At 54.1% G+C, this 15,828-nt stretch overlaps 7 protein-coding genes across 7 annotated transcripts; 6 read left to right on the top strand and 1 right to left on the bottom strand.

Annotated features, from left to right (window-relative positions):
* Positions 1–269: 269 nt before the first annotated feature.
* On the bottom strand, positions 270–628 carry GLOTRDRAFT_102567 (uncharacterized protein; the record flags this gene model as incomplete). The annotated part of the gene is made up of 3 exons (XM_007862987.1): positions 270–356; positions 414–496; positions 547–628. The coding sequence occupies 3 exons, from the start codon at positions 626–628 to the stop codon at positions 270–272; spliced, it is 252 nt and encodes an 83-aa protein (XP_007861178.1).
* A 311-nt stretch (positions 629–939) lies between these two features.
* GLOTRDRAFT_113380 (uncharacterized protein) lies at positions 940–5,078 on the top strand (the record flags this gene model as incomplete). Its single annotated transcript, XM_007862986.1, has 7 exons — positions 940–1,145; positions 1,192–1,250; positions 1,407–1,549; positions 1,601–1,814; positions 1,863–1,895; positions 1,968–3,820; positions 3,874–5,078. The coding sequence occupies 7 exons, from the start codon at positions 940–942 to the stop codon at positions 4,894–4,896; spliced, it is 3,531 nt and encodes a 1,176-aa protein (XP_007861177.1). The 3' UTR covers positions 4,897–5,078.
* A 508-nt stretch (positions 5,079–5,586) lies between these two features.
* Positions 5,587–7,802, top strand: GLOTRDRAFT_135469 (uncharacterized protein). Its single transcript, XM_007862985.1, has 2 exons — positions 5,587–6,784; positions 6,838–7,802. The coding sequence occupies exons 1-2, from the start codon at positions 5,606–5,608 to the stop codon at positions 7,603–7,605; spliced, it is 1,947 nt and encodes a 648-aa protein (XP_007861176.1). The 5' UTR covers positions 5,587–5,605; the 3' UTR covers positions 7,606–7,802.
* A 394-nt stretch (positions 7,803–8,196) lies between these two features.
* GLOTRDRAFT_113378 (conidiation protein 6) lies at positions 8,197–8,887 on the top strand. The gene is made up of 4 exons (XM_007862984.1): positions 8,197–8,369; positions 8,420–8,435; positions 8,485–8,624; positions 8,675–8,887. Exons 1-4 carry the CDS (start codon positions 8,352–8,354, stop codon positions 8,756–8,758), a joined length of 258 nt encoding a protein of 85 aa, XP_007861175.1. The 5' UTR covers positions 8,197–8,351; the 3' UTR covers positions 8,759–8,887.
* A 455-nt stretch (positions 8,888–9,342) lies between these two features.
* Positions 9,343–9,899, top strand: GLOTRDRAFT_135467 (uncharacterized protein). Its single transcript, XM_007862983.1, has 4 exons — positions 9,343–9,414; positions 9,476–9,491; positions 9,548–9,684; positions 9,744–9,899. The coding sequence occupies exons 1-4, from the start codon at positions 9,394–9,396 to the stop codon at positions 9,822–9,824; spliced, it is 255 nt and encodes an 84-aa protein (XP_007861174.1). The 5' UTR covers positions 9,343–9,393; the 3' UTR covers positions 9,825–9,899.
* Positions 9,900–10,385: 486 nt separating this feature from the next.
* On the top strand, positions 10,386–11,547 carry GLOTRDRAFT_53405 (RNA polymerase). The gene is made up of 4 exons (XM_007862202.1): positions 10,386–10,539; positions 10,600–10,844; positions 10,891–10,925; positions 10,983–11,547. Exons 1-4 carry the CDS (start codon positions 10,455–10,457, stop codon positions 11,089–11,091), a joined length of 474 nt encoding a protein of 157 aa, XP_007860393.1. The 5' UTR covers positions 10,386–10,454; the 3' UTR covers positions 11,092–11,547.
* A 486-nt stretch (positions 11,548–12,033) lies between these two features.
* Positions 12,034–15,723, top strand: GLOTRDRAFT_135465 (uncharacterized protein; the record flags this gene model as incomplete). The annotated part of the gene is made up of 12 exons (XM_007862982.1): positions 12,034–12,164; positions 12,228–12,403; positions 12,474–12,548; positions 12,602–12,629; positions 12,682–13,014; positions 13,066–13,334; positions 13,393–13,681; positions 13,743–14,094; positions 14,149–14,468; positions 14,524–15,115; positions 15,168–15,281; positions 15,343–15,723. 12 exons carry the CDS (start codon positions 12,034–12,036, stop codon positions 15,466–15,468), a joined length of 2,805 nt encoding a protein of 934 aa, XP_007861173.1. The 3' UTR covers positions 15,469–15,723.
* Positions 15,724–15,828: the final 105 nt, after the last annotated feature.

Here is a 15,828-nt window from a genome sequence, read left to right as displayed (position 1 = left end):
TAGGCGCCCATGATCGTTGCGGTCGCATTTCCCGGTAAGGTCCTAGAAAATGAAGCACGGTCAGCAGACTTTTTCTCATGCAGAGCATCACGTCTCAGCCACCCAGCTGCGATGCTGGTGCAATCCGTCAGTTGCAAAGATGCTAGCATATGAAGGAGATAAAATACACAGCAGGAGCCAAAGATGACCTTATCAGAACGAAATATCGAGACGCAGGGCTCGCTGGGTCGTGCCGAAGTCCCAATGCATGAACGTACAGCAGACGAACACTATGATCGAGAGTTCGACAAGTGCATAGTAGGCAGGATACGTCTGAGATCCCGACGACCGGATGCTAGCCTGTCTTCTATGGTGGGCTGTAATATGTGTGCCTTGTCAAGCAGAAACCTAAAGAAAAACTCCTTGATACTCACGACGTCCGTTAGGTGCTTGTTTCTTTCGAACTCGGCGCGAATCCAGGCGACAGTTTCTTTCCTGGCTTGAGGATCTGGGATAGCTATCTGACGTTGAGTTGTATCCGAGGGTAGACTTCCGTAGTTAACATACACCTAACAGAACGAATAGCTTGTCGGTATAGGTTCAGCACCCTGTGTTTCAGGATGAAGTGTTTCAAGGTAAGGCCCCCCATGATGATTGCCATCGAGCATCCACAACGTATTGAACGGGTCAGCGGTAGAGTACTTTCCGAGACTGGACTGAGGCTGGCAGTGGCGCGGACTCGGTCGGAAAAAGGCGTCAGTCGCGTGAAGCGGACAGGAATTCGAAGTCGCTGAGCCACTTCATTCGTGACCGGTGACCCTAGTGCCCTGGTGCCACACTCTGCTGGCACGACCGTCTTCTTCAGCTCTATACTGCAGCATACCAACAACTTATACCTCCTCATTGACTATGACAGACGTGGATGTACTCTCCACAGTTCCTCAAGCGTCGGACGAACCTATGAATGACCTGGCCGACGGTGTTGCCAATGTCTCTTTAACGGAAGAAGGCAATAGCCCCGAGCCAGCAACCGACCAGCAGGCAGAAGAATATGCGCCGCCTTTGCGACCGGTCGTCGTCTATACGCGACCTCAGATGCTCTTCTTGTACAGATCCCCCTTAGTACAAACACCTGACGGGATGCCTGCTTTGAAGGACTGGTTTGGGTGAGTGTCGGAAACATTCAGCTGTACGTGACTAATTCTCCACAAGGGATCCCAATCTGCAGACTCTGGCCAACGTTCCCGATGCTTCCTCGACCTCCGGTACTGGTCGAGACAGACGGTAGGAACCCTTCCTTTCCTTCCTGACCATAGCAATACGTTTCTCACAGAGTTCATGTGTAGCTTTCGTCGGGATCCAGAAGATACCGGTAAGTGGTGTCTTGAAAATACGCGTAAGCTTCAGTCTCAATAAAATATGAGAAGATGCTCCTGCCCGGCCTCAGTTTCGGTCCACTTTATCTCAGCCTTCTCAAATGGGTAACTTCAAGCATCAGTCTCTGCGTACAGGAGATCGCGACCGGGATCGCGACACAGACAAAGAGCGTGATAAAGAAGGGATACGCAACGTTCGTATTCAGTTCGTGCAACTGAAAGCAACAACTAACGAATTGACGCAGCTCTCGGACAAGTTCGATCGCGACCGCCTTGCGCAGCCGTCTAATTCCACCCTCGTGCGTAACAGGGAGAGAGACTCTGCGCCTCATTTGTCTCCAGGAACTTCGACACGTGCGGCTGCAACAGTTCAAGTCTCCAATGGTACCACCCGTCGGTCTGATGGCAGGGAAGGTACTCGAAGGCGGGTTGGTGAGACTAGCGACGATTGGCGCAGAGGTACGTCCCTGTGGTGCATGCCAGGAATTTACTGAATTGTCGTATCAGGCGCTGAGCCTCTCCGCGGGGTGAAGGAGGATCGTAAGTGTCAGCTGGTCCTATATGCTCTAATTCCATGTTTTTCTCACTGTGTCTGCCTCGAAATGTTGTCAGGTTCCGATGTCTCGAGACGGGATCGCGATGACCGAGAAAGACCAAGGTCCCGAGTCCGCGATTCATCAAGATCCAGGCGAGATACTTCAGCCGTGCGCGGAGAGAGGGATCGAGATGACAGAGATAGGGATCGCAGAACTGAACGCAATGGCGCAAGAAGAGATCGGGAAGCTGACAAGGACCTCGAAGATGATCCCAGGCGTTGGAGGGACGACGGCAAACGCGATGAAAGGATGGCCAACAGGCGGGACCGCGATAAGGACCGGGATAGGGATCGTGGTCGCGATGAGTGGGACGATCGCAGCTACGACCGTCTCCGGGGAGATCGGTGGGTCCCCGCAGATGACAAAGAGGGTCGTTCCAAGAGAAGCTCGGGCCGTGAGCGGAGAGGGGAGGAAACTCGGGATAGGGATGATAGACGAGATAGAGACAAGGAGCGGGAGAAGGAGAAGGAGCCAGCATGGATGGAGACGTACGTACCTACGACTTCTTCAGGCGGCATCCTTGGCAGCAAGCCTGCGGACGGTGAACTGGATAGCATCCAAGCTTGGAAGAAGGAGCAGAGGGAGAAGGAACGTAGGGAGAGGGGTGGTGACGCCGATCTGTCAAACGCAGAATGGGTGGGAAGGGAGCCTGGTGCCTCGGCTGCAGGGGCCCCTGATGCGCAGCTGGACGAGATACAACTCTTCAAGCTACTTATTAAAAAAGAAGAGGAAAAGCGGAAGGCAGGTGATTCACCCGTCCCTGGGAGTGCTGCAGAACCAGGTCCTTTCATCGGTCCAAAGGCGACGACACCTGTTAATGGTGCCACTCTTCCTACGTCGCAGGTATTATCTGCCTCTCAGACGGGAGGAAAGGAAAGCTCTGGTCCCTTCAGTGAGCAGTCGTTTTCAACAGCGACGTCCACTCGGACAGATAACTCCCCTGCCACTCCATCGGACGGTCCTAGGTCACTTCTATCCATCATCGCATCTGGTTCCAGCGAATCAGCTACGTCTCGCATCGTTAAATCACGGGGATCCTCTGAAGTACCTTATAACGGAGCTGTTTCCGCGGAGAAAGGCCCTGCGGATACCGCGGCGTTCGAATCCGCTCCTGCTCAGTTCAATCCACCTGCAGGTTCGCGCCTACTTGCCTTTGGCTCTCGTAACACCATCACTGGTGCACAGTCGCAGCCACTACAGTCTCATGCCGCCTCCCAGGTTGCACCAGGCTCATCCCCTTCCCATGGATCTGTCATGTCGGCTTCGGGTCTGTTACCACGGGGAGATCTGGCTGGCCCTTCCTTGGAAACTCCGCATTTAGGTCCCGACGCGGAAATAAACTTCCATCGTGGAGCGTCTCGTGCAGAACACCTTCAATCACAACCACAATTTTCTCCCTTCGACGATGTGTCACGACAATTTGCGCCAAGCGACCAAACCCGTGTCAGCGGGGCATTTGCTCAACCTGTTGAGTCTTCGCGGAGGATGTCGGTCGCGGCGGAGCGTTCCCAGTACGCGCCGACGGAGATGGCAAGCACTTACGCTGAGTCGGGTGGTGGCCGGACAACACCCCTCACTCAGCTTGGTCACGGATTAGGGAATGCGGGGACCAGCTTCGAGCAGCTACAAGGTATTCACGCTGCGGCCGGATTGAACCACGCCGCAGCGAAAGGAAGCAGATTCGCAAAATTCTTCGATTCGAAATTGCGCGAGCCCCAAATTCCTGGTGTGAATAAAGTCGCCGCACCCGGTGGGGGTCTGGGCATGGACTATGCAATGCAAAGGCAGGACCAAAACTCCATGCTCGCAGGTAATCCTGAGAGCCGGGCGATGGATGATATCTTTGCAATGCTGAATAACTCTGCCCAAGTATGTTCGTTGTTACTTTGGTATCGTCCTCACAAGGCTGAACACTCCCACAGACACAGAGAGTGAACCACGCGAATCCAATGAGCCACTTGCAGCAGTCCGTGGGTGGTATGAATAACATCGGTCTACAGTCCATACATGCATCCCAGCACCATCAACTTCGCCAACAACAGCAGCAGACCCTTCTAACGAGTCGGCTTGACTCTCTTCCGGAGCATCGCCTTGACGATCGCAACTTCGTCCCCGACGGAATGGTCCCAGGACTCCGTACTGCACCTCCGCCTCGATCTAGGGAGCGTAGCGGTATTTACATGGATCAGCTTGACGATCAGTTACAAGTGAACTACCAACGGGCACCCCAGCAGCGCGTGCTTGAGCCCTTGTTCAATGGCTCAGGTCCTTCGACATTCCCGCATCAAGGTGTCCGTAATACTTCTCTGCCGCTTCAACACCCTCAATTCCGTGGGGGTCCTTCTCCGATCACGAGTCAAAACCCTCTCCAAGCTCATGGGCAGCAACGTATCCCCCCCGGGCTGGCACACCTAGGTGGTCGGCCACCCCATGAAACCTCGCAGTTCATAGGTGGTCCAATGGCTGTGAATTCAGGGGCGATTCCGGCTGGTTTGCAGAACAATCCCTCCCCGCAGGCGTTCAATAATCTTGCCAATACCAATGGGTTGAACTTCAGCGGCCAACAGATGCGCGGGATGCAGCAGTCGGGACAGCATCAATTGCAGAATCATCTTGCCTCCCAGAACGCACTAGGACTAGCGCATTCTAATGGTCTCGACCTACGGGGAGTCCCCAATCAGCCTCATTTGACATTGGGAGGTAACTCGACAGGTCTCAGACCTGGGTTTCCCACTGCCGCACCCCAGCAAGGCCTGGGGGCGCACTTGCAAGCCCAACAACTTGCCAATCTTCGGCAGCAACAGCAGCCGGCGCCGATGTCCCATCAGGCACTACCGCATCTGCTGCCGCCCCATTTGCAACAACAAGGGCTCCCTAGGCCCAGTGCGTCGCCCGCGGCCAACGACCTAATGGCCTTGCTGATGGGCGGACCCCGTCGGGAATAATCACGTCTGTAATCTGGTATATCCCCTTTCATTTGGACTGATATCCTGCATTTACTTTCTCGAACATTGGTACATTCCCTTTACTCAAATAATATAATACGTTCAGCATATCACGACGATGACGCATATGTTTCACCCACTCGATGGTCAGTGTACGAGGCTGTGGTCTACTTAGACATATGGGTCTACCAAAGTAACCAAACAGCGTCAGGTTTATTTCATGCGGTCGCATCCCGCCGTTTTGCGGTACATAGTACTGGCAGAAGCGCTGGCAGGAGCACTGGTGTCGGTCTCTGTGACCGACGTGACAGGAACCTCAGGGTGCTTCTGTTACTGATCCGGAGCCACGTTTCGCATCACTGTGGAACATGGAACTCGCTGTTGCCAGGGCACTCCGGGTCTGCTGCATGCGCTGCTCGCGACCTCCCAGGACGTTCGCGGGTGATCAGACAGCGTCCTGTGCATGCATGCCGCGTCCTTGACCCGTCTCAGCGCCTTTCCCCCCCATTCCCGCCGTTTTTCTCGACTTGCCGCCGACCTCGCTTACCCGTGATCGACGGTCGTGGCGCGCGCAGCTTCGCCTGCTGGAATTTCCATATCTCTTTCCATTGACCGGACCCTATTGGCGCTGCAGCACCCGAGCCCTCCTCCCCCCCTTTAAGCTCTCGTTCTCGACGCACCCAGAGCGCCGGCCAACCTTAGCCAGCCCATGTCTCCCCCCTCGCATTCCAAAAATGCGAGTCGGAACCGTTTCTCGTTCATGTTGCAGCTTGCTTCGAGCAAGTCAGGAGGTGCTACTTTGAAGAAGAAGCGCAGCACATCTCGGAGGCGTGGAAATACAGGCAGCTCGGTCGGAGAAGGTCAGGACGTCGAGACGGATGGGGAGTTGTCTCCGGGACCATATGAAGCGCGTCATTTCGCTCCGCCTGGGACGTCCGCCGCCGCCAGTGCCTCCGCCATCTCTTTCATGGGCACCCGATCCTCGGTGAAGGATTTCAACGGCTCGACGTCTCATGTAGACATCAATCTAGCGGAGGCTCCGCCGCTGCCACTATTATCATCATCCGCCAAAGAGCTCGATTCCAGAGAGAAGATCAAGTTGCTCAAGAAGGCAAGGAAACTCAGCAAGATGCTGAGTGAGATAGCTATTCCCTCTTCACCACCGTCCCCCAGTCAGGAGGAACGTAACTTCGGCATTCTGCAGAGCGCCCAGCGTAGCCCGCTCACCCCGACAGGTACAGATGCTCTGTCTTCAATAAGCACTGTGTCAAGGACACGTGCTGCGACACCGAGCCTTGCTCATGCTGGCAAGGCAGCTTCGCGGTCAGAGACTCCATGCGAGGATTTCCCGTACACCTCATTTGCTTCCCCACCTCCTCTGCCATCCTACTCGAGCACTCACCTGGCATCGGAGTCTGTTCCTTCCGCCGAGGGCGACCCGGAGAGGCAGCTGGTGCATTTGGGCCGCTACCTGAAAGAGAATATGCCTACCGAGCTTGTTCTCCGATCCTCCTCGCCTATGGGCGGGCGGACCACGCCTGCGACCTCTGTCTCCGCGCGGCGCAAGAGCAAGAGACGCTTGAGTCTTGACCTCTCTTCGTTGATCGCGTCAGGTCAATCTTTAGTCTCACCCACTGAGCCTGAGGCACCTCGCGATCCTCCCGAGTCTTCGAAGGAGGCTGCTGCGCATGTCATCAAGAGGAGCCGGTCATTATGGGCGACGAGGACGTTGAAGAGCAAGAGCTCCGTGGAAGATATGAAAGCAGGCTCTGAATCCTTCGACGAGCGCGACCAGATATATCAGGACTTGCGGTCGACGAGGTCCGGATCGCTCCTGAGCGAGAAGCAGAGGGCTCTCAATGTCAAGAGGGCAAGAAAGATGGCCCAGGTAGGATCACGCTCAGCTGCCCAAGTTCGTACTAAATGGTCTTGGTGATTTAGCTATTCGGTTCCGAGCCTCCTCCTGCTCTATTCCAGATTACCAACATCAACGCGTCCGATGACGCCGTCTCCCAACTAAGTCCCATTACCGAGAGTAATCGGGATTCTATCGCAAGCACACTCCTTTCCATCAATCCGACGGATATCATTCCTACTACACCCAATTCACCCCAGACCACCCCTCGCGAGAGACGTCGGCCTCATTCAATTGCGTCCATTATTTCTGTGCTCCCCCAAGCGCAGCCCTCCCCGGCCCCGTCTGACAGTTTCCTGAATGCTGAGCTGACCCCTACAAATCCGCCGCGTACTCCATCTTTGTTCTCCGTCCCTGCCGAGCCAGGCGCTCATCCAGGGCGGAGGCCCTCGTCATCTCATTCGTCGCGGCACACGGCCCGCAGCTCGTCCGAGTCAGACATCATCCTCCCCTCTTCCTCTTTCCGACAAAGACGCGTGCGGGCTGCGAAACTGTCCCGCTTCTTCGGCGTTGATCTTCAAGAGCTAGGGCCTGACGTGGGATCGTCGAAGGCTCAGGTCGCTCGTTCCGGGCTCTCCCGCTCCACCTCGCTGTCCGCGCATGCTGAAGTGGAATCTCGTTCGCGGGAGGCTCTGCTGGAACCGTCGGAGTCTGAGACTCACGGCTCCGGGATGGAGGTCGACGTGAAGGTGGTGGGCAGACCTGGATTATTCAACTGGGGCTTGAGCCAGCAGAGGAACGTCGATGCGGGGGATGTCAGGGTGAAACTCAGACAAATGAAGGCCGCTCATTAGGGTGTTTCGTGCTACCGCTGACCATTACAATTTACATATACTTTCGCTGCGTGCCTACAGGGCGTATTCTTATTACTGATACTGGTTATCAAGTTGGGCGTGTGTGTCGTATTCATTATCCTATTTAATGCTTTATTTAGTGTCTACCGTATACTGTGGAAATGGATCTATAACGGAGGAATACATTTGTTGCCAATGAGTGATGCACTCTGATGCAGTACTGTACAAACGTTGGAAATCGACGCGTCGACGCGGGTACACTTGGATGAAGTGCGTCATGGCGTCTCCCACGTGCTGACCGCCGATCCCTAGCTGTCAAACTCAACGCAGCCATTGGTCGACGTACTTGCTTCTCCTTGTACGGAGAGTTGTTCGCCTCCGACGTGGACGATCGATGCTCGCTCGCTGCACTGGCCCCTGGATCCGAGACGGGGACGCATCATATCCGACATGCCATGCTCGTCAGCGGAAGCCGTCCGCGCGTCTGCAAATGAACAGGCTCTATTTAGACCGCCTCTTGCCAGAAAAGGGCGACGCCTGTCGCAGCCTCGCTCGATAAATGAAGTCCAATGGCTTTCGATCGTCGGTACACGACGTCGTAATGCTCAAAACGACCACTCGACATGTCGGGGTTGATGTCATCTGTCTCGCGCCTAGGCATATAAGAACGGCAGGCAAGGGGGAATAAAAGCATCCCTCCCTCTAACTCTTACCACTGCCAGCCTCTTCCAACACTCTCATCAGCAATGGCCAACCCTGGAAATGTAAGTCATTTGGCATACTCGTTCATTGCTGGTCTGACACAATCGCTCAGGTTGCTGGCGGCCACAGTGAGATCCAACCTTTTGTCTGCGTGGCTGACGACTGACGGCGAGATAGAGGCCAACCTTAACAACCCCAACACCTCCGAGGAGTCCAAGGAACACTCCCGCCAGGTCCTTGACGACTTGGAGAGCTCGGGTGAAGTCGGCGGCGGCGACGCCCTTAAGAACGAGGGCAATGTCGTTGGCGGTCACAAGGTGAGAGTCAGCCTTTCAGTTGTCGGGACAGACGCTTGACGATCGTGCAGGCCAACTTGAAGAACCCCAGAACCTCTGACGAGTCGAAGGAGCATTCCAAGCAGGTTCTGGACGATATGGATGCGAGCGCCTAGAAATCGTCCGATGTGTACGTTGTAAGACCGCGATTCTGTAACAAATGTCCTGTAATGTACTACCAGGTGTCTGAATTGGTCAATGTAATGGGTTTCCATTCACAATGAGGGACTCACTTTGCTCATCGACATCTGTGTCGCCCATAGGCGTGTTTCTTACTTCCGTCCGGTTGCGAGGAACGTGCAGAGAAACGCAGATCGTTTCCTCGTACCCTCCTCGCCAATAGGATGCGAGAGAAGACGAGACTACGAAAGACTTCGGTGTCACAACGACGTCATTCATCTTCGAAGGTGGATTCTGCCCTAACCCAAATTGCGACCATTGTCACGGGTTCGCCGCAGATGTCGCTCACTACATAGCGCTAAAGTAATTTACTGAATTATTTCTGCGCTTCTTCGAGTTCGCTCACCGCTAACGACATTTGCGTAAATCGCGACCCTGTGTGTGGGGCGGGGGAAGTGTTCTCCGGCGATGACGAAGACTGTGACGCCAAGTGCGTACGATCATACACCACCGACAAAGGGTCGCTGAAGTTATATAAACGGCTCCCAACGTCGCTGGGGAGACCAACAGCTCAGTACATCTCTCACATAACTCACATTCACCGCTACTTTCACAAGGTATTACAATCATCATGTCGAAGGACGTAGGGAACGTGAGTAATAAAGGGTTGTGCACGGATCGTAGGATGTGCTCACTTTCGAATCCTGCTGCAGGTTGCTCGTGGTCACAGTACGTGCCCAGTAGACGCTGGGGTCGAGGAAACTACTGACTGGTACTTTTCACAGAGGCCGCCATTAACAACCCCAATGTTTCTGAGGAGGCGAAGGACCACTCTCGCCAAGTTCTAGAGGAGCTCGAGCAGAGCGGAGAGCTCGAAAACGCCAACACCAATCACGAGGGGAACGTCGCTCGCGGCCACAAGGTATGTAACGTGCGCCCTTGGTGAAAGAGAAGCGGTGCTGAATGGGATTTCGCGCCCAGGCCAATCTGTCCAACCCTCATACTTCCGAAGAGTCGAAACAGCGTTCAGAGCAGGTCCTGGAGGACTTGGGAGAGAAATAAATAGACGTTGAATATAATGGGGAGAAGAATGTATGATATAATCTGCTGCCGAGAGTAATCGATTGTTGTCTGCGCCTTTCTTCGCGATACATTCTGAGCGAATTGTCTCTCCAGACGTGAGGTTCGACGCGTACATAATCCGGGGAAGTTCTACAGTACCAGTCGGTGCCGTTTTATGATGCGTTAGACATCGCGGACAGTCGGGTGAGCCTCCTTGACGCGTGTTCCATTTTCGCTGGTGATCACTAGGTTCCCGGTCAGACGATTTCCGTTTGTGAAGCGATGTAAACTTGTGCCTCTGCCAGCTCCTGAGAGAATCCACGAGTACGATGAGAGTCCGAATTGATTCCAGGTTCCCTAATGGCCGGTTTCCCAGAATGGGCACATTCCATAGAATAGACGTGGTTTATCCTCAGTAGAATGAGATACTGGTTAAAACAGCGAGATGTCGGCCTCCTGTAATCGAGTAAGAGTTACACAACTGTGGCAGCAGTGTGGCAGGTTGGCCCGAGGCAGGAAGAGGCGCTCGGGCGGCTATTTCCGAAGTCTACCGGCGGCTTCATTGAATCATTCCTCAGGTCAAACTTCGCTGCTGTGAACAAGGCGCATAGCGTTCACGTTCACCGGACCATGGCTTCAAATTCATCAAATATTGTCTTCGATGATATTTTCACCATCGAGGATATAGACAAGGAGGGGAAGAAGTTCGATCGCGGTTTGTGGCTTGTCCAACGTATTTCTGTACTAGACCCATTGACCGACATTGTCAATCCAGTTTCTCGCCTATATGCACGATCTAAGAACTATGATATGCACTTGACCCTGGACTACAATGTTGAGCTGTTCCCGTTACAGAAGGATCAAAGCTTCGCACTCGCTTTAGCCTCGTCCCTGGTTAGAGGAGGCGCACCTGCTGGAGGCGCTACTGAGGAAGAGGAAAAGGACAAGGATGTATGGAGACCGGATGGGAAGGGCAGAAGAGGCTTAGAGGAGGACTATGACTACGTGATGTACGGCAAGGTCAGTCTACCTCCATCGATACAGGGTTGGCTCTCACTTGGCCTAGGTGTACAAATTTGACGGTGGAACGGCTGAGATGGTGTATGTGTATTCCCTTCATTTAGTCGGGCATCGCGACTGATTTTTCACCTCTGCTAGTACCGCGTATGCGTCCTTCGGTGGTCTCCTCATGTCACTCTATGGATCTTTCCGGCACATGACAAGTATCGTCCTCGGCGACCCTGTATACCTACTGATGCGCAAATAATGCATCGTTATTCCCCGTAGTTCGCGTCAACGATGCGCGAGCGAAGGCCAGAGAGGGATTTTGGGGTCGAAAATCCGTCAATATTTTCAAGACCACCTAGGCACGTGACACACTCGCGTCTCACCTGCCACTCACTGCCGGATCGTGAAGTGCGAAAACGATGGAGTGCTCATCATAGGCTGGGCGGCACTTTACGAAGCCAAGACGCGGGTACATGGACGGTATGGAAGCCAGATGTAGCTTGCTTGCCCGGATTCTGACTGGTGGATGCTGACGCGTGCATGGGCTGGACCGTGGCTCGGATTGCAGGGAAAGGGACATTGGGGCACTTGTATTGATCACTCGTAAGGTAATACATGGAAAGTTAATCAGTGATGCGGTCAGGCCTTTGTACGGGTAGAACTAGTGGAAGAACCGTGTAGAGTATCCAGCACATCATTGTCCTCCGTTACCATCGGTACATACAGAGGGGGGCTGAGTACACCGCTCGGGCGGAGGCATGCGAAGGGCATTGCGACGTCGACTATCCCAGCCTCGTAGTATTATAGCCCCCCATAGTTGGGCGTGAATCGTGCATAGACTGCAAGTGAGCGTGATCCGGGAAGCCGATTGACCGTAGGCGCCGAACCAGACACCCTGGGAGGTCAGGACTCGTGGCAAGACGCGTTGGCAAACGGGCAGCGCGTCGCCCACAGAGGATGGATTGCAACAAGATACATGATGAGATGAAAGCAAGAGGAAAGGTCGGAGCTGAGAATGAAACTGGCCGGCTACACGCTGGGCTCGCGGTGGCGTCGAGTCTCGGGAAGCGACACTGTGCAAAAATGCAAAGGGACCGCCTCACGTATCCGTACCCTCCTAAGCCACCCGCGGCGTCCCTTTCCCTCGTCCCCTTCTCAGTCCCCGTCTCCGCCCTGCTCGGCGCCGCCGCCCTCGACGACCATGCCCCTATGCCGGCGCAAACGCGTCCTGCTCGTCGAACCCTCGCCCGCCCTGCTGGACGCCGTTAAGACGGACCCAAACAAAGAGGTGTTCTACCTGCGCCAGACGGGCGAGATCTTCGAAACATACGAGTAGGCTCCCCTCCGCGGTTCTTCCGCTCAGCCTCGGCCATTGACTCTCGTGGTTCTCCCCAGTGAATATGCCTCGCGGATGTCCTTCTACAAGGTCAAGCAGTTCCAATGCGAAGTCACCGGCAAGAGTGGTTTGGACTATTTCCAAGCTCTCGAGAGTGAACATCAAGAGGCCCGCACGATGCACTCCAGGTTCCCGGAGCCTCTCAAAGGTCCTGTACTCAAGGCTGTCCAGTGGCGTCTGTATCCGTTCTCCTTCTCCATGCTGACAGTCTACTGATGTGCTGGAATATGGACTACACCCTACAGAGGTCATGGGACGGTTGGACCACCTTGTCGAAGCCGTGTATGACCGGTTCAAGGACCGCTACTTCAACGGCGAGAGTATGTTAGCGTCCCTTCCCTACAATTCCCGTTTTAACAAGCTATGTCTGCAGAGGTGCTCGTCGACTTCCAAGGCGAGAAGTGAGTGCTTGTGGACGCGTCGGCAATGGGTATCCTCTTACATTACCTATAGATACTCCGCCAAGGTCATAAAGGTGTTCCCTCCCACTAAGTATCCACCACGAGGAGCCGACGAAGATACCGGGGAAAAACGCGCTTCCACGTCCGCTAGCCCATCTGAATCCTCCCTGTCGCCTGTGTCCGACGAGGAGCCTGTTCATGTTGTCGCGAGTGACCTGAAGGTGTCCGTCAAGGACAGCATAGTCAAGGACGACCCAAATATGTATGTTTACAGGGTGCAAATTCTGGAGGAAGAGAAATCTGAGAAGAGCAAGTCTGCTGCGCGGGACGCGATGAAAAGTAAGATGAGTGGGGCGATCAGGGATGTGCAACCGTCGAGTCTGAGGTAGGTCTGCCCCCCACTCCAATGAGGCGTTATGTTCATGTGTCATGGTAGCCGAGACCGCCTTGCTTTCTCAAAATCGATATTACGACGGTTCATGCGCGAGTGTGTCGACCGTGCACCTGCGGTCGCGTCTCCATGGACCGTGAAGCCATCCATCGCCGAGAAGTACGGAGTGAGCTCGATAATGCCCGAGGAGACAAGGAAAGGCGTCGAGAACCTCAAGAATAAGGAAATAGAAAAGAGGAAGAAGGTTTGGGAGGACAAGGAGGGACCGCCATCCAAGAAACAGAAGAAGCCCATACTGGGCCAAGAAGATAATAGTGCGTTCTCCTGTTCTTCTGGTATGTATAGTCATGCATTGATGACCATAAACTAAAGTGAGAGCGCTGGCAGACGCTGCGGAACGACGGGAACAGGAGGCTAAAGAGGCCGCCGAGAAGAAGGCCAGGGAAGAAGAGGAGAAGGCTAAGAAAGCTGAGGAGAAAATCAAGAAGAAGCCTATACGATACCCCACAGAAGATCTAGACGTGAGGTTAGGCGACAAGGAGAAAAAGGCCGGTATGAAAATCAAGCGACCAGTGCCTAGTCGTACTGCCCTTCCCTTTGGCGAGGATAGGCATACCTTCGAAATGTTCCTGATGGCATGGAACTTCCTCGTGGTTTATGGGTAAGCATTGTCTTTCTTGTCTGCTCGTGGAATTTGTACCTAAGCTTATGTTCAATGCCAGTCAACCGCTCCACCTATCCAGTTTCACTCTAGACGAATTCGAACACGCCCTTCAACACCCCGTGGCAGATCCTGCTTGTCCCTTATTAGGAGAGATTCATTCAACTCTAATCTACAACCTCCGCACTGTCCCTTTCGTCCGACACAATGCCATAATGTCTCTTCTGGATCTTAAAGAGAACATAGCAGATGGGGAGCGCCCTGATGATCGCATAGAGGACTCATTCGGTGTGCCGATCGCCACACTTGTGGATGCAGTTGCAGACGTCGGCAACAACTGGGAGAGGGTTCCATTGCGAGCCACTGAAGGGCGGGAAGGTTGGGAGGATGCCCTTGTTGGCTGTCTCAAAGACGTACGTTTTCTGTCCTCACTCTGCTCTGCCCTATTTAGACTTACCCCCATCCAGCACGCCGATATTAATAAGTTGCCCCGTCTGCGCGCCATATTCACTCAGCTCCTTTTTTCCCCAGAATCTTCCCGGGAACCTTCACCTTCTACGTCGGCTTCTCCTCGGGCTGAGGCGACGGTAACCCCTCTGACCCGGCCCTCCCGGCCTAGGGAGCGATACCATGCGCTTCCTCCCAGAGATAGGATTGCCATCCTGGCCTACATGTGCAACCTAGCGGTATCGAGCAAGGCTATTCACATGCACATGGAAAGTTGTGAAGAGAATTTGACGGCCCTGAGGAAAGAAAAGATTGAGGTCAATAGAACGAAGAAGGCTTAGTAAGTACAATTTACAGCATCTCACTGGGTAGCAGATACCAACATACCTTTTCAGCTTGGAGGAGATGGAAAAGCTAAATGCTGCGACCAACGAAAACGACAAAGCCACCGCCGCGAACGGGACAGACGGTGATGCTGTCATTCACGAATCCAGCGAGCTGTCCGATGCTCCGTCTGACGGCGGATCAGACTCGGGAACTGCGAGTCGCCGTGAGTCCAAGCACCGGTATCAATCCTTAGCATCAGCTCGCCTGAAAGCTAAGAAGAAAGAGGAAGATCGAAAACATGCTCTTGCGGAACATCGCCGCTTGGACGAGGAGGTGAACAAGCTGGAGCGCAGGCTGGAAGGGATCGAGCGGGAATTCCGGAAGTTGCTTGGCGCTATCAGGGTGAAACCTCTGGGTAGAGATAGATTCTTCAACCGCATCTGGTGGTTCGATGGAATGGGGTCAGGCTCACTGTTGGCCAGCGGAGGTTCTGTGCAGTACGGGACTGGCAGAATCTTTGTGCAAGGTCCCAGCGAATTTGACGCTGAGATTTTGGGCAGGCGCGACGAGAAAGATGTGCTGGAGAGGCGGTTTGAGGAGGAAGGGGAAGAAGGCATGCTGGGTGTTGGCGAATGGGCCGTCTACAACACCATCGAGGAGGTAGGCTCTCATCTGCGTCTCGTTTTACGACCTGTCTTGATAGGCATTGTAGGTGGATGAATTCGTCGCATGGCTAAATCCCAAAGGTGTCCGCGAACTCGCACTCAAGAACGCATTCACAAAGTGGTGGCCACATATTAACCCCGGAATACGCAAGCGGATGGCGGTAAGTCTCCACCGCTTGGGTGCCCAAATTACCAGAACACTAATCTGTGTTCCTCATGCAGGATTTGGGCGCTAATGCGAAAGCGGTGGAGGCGAGGCGCAGCTCACGTTCCAAAGTGGCCGCCACTGATCTTTCCCGTGAACCCTACATGATGTGGACAAACCGGCGTGCCACAAATGGATCGTAACAGCCGAGACATCCATCTATTTCGCTCAAACACCTCCCCCCCTCCCTTGCTTCACCTTTGGCTGCCCGTGTCTTCGTCCATCTCCCTATTTCGTGACACTGCATCCAATCAGCCTGCATTGTATAACCCATATAATTATTCTTGCACGAGTTCCCTAGATCTCTCATCGCTCTGTCTGCCCACCTCCCGTAGCATGTAGAATGACCTGCAACGACTACTCTCTAGATATGGACCAAGCTTCAGATGTCTCCCCTCACGTTGCTATTTTAGACGCGTGGGGGTCTCGCGACCCGTCAACGCGTGAACCCTGTCCTTTCGCGCATCTTCTACGCCTTTCAACGTCGCTGCACAGACGAAGCT

Source organism: Gloeophyllum trabeum (genome assembly GCF_000344685.1).
Source record: "Gloeophyllum trabeum ATCC 11539 unplaced genomic scaffold GLOTRscaffold_00001, whole genome shotgun sequence".
In the NCBI taxonomy this organism is placed as follows: Eukaryota; Fungi; Basidiomycota; class Agaricomycetes; order Gloeophyllales; family Gloeophyllaceae; genus Gloeophyllum; species Gloeophyllum trabeum.
Note: the sequence above shows the minus strand (reverse complement) of the source record. Positions and strands in the feature narration are given on the sequence as shown.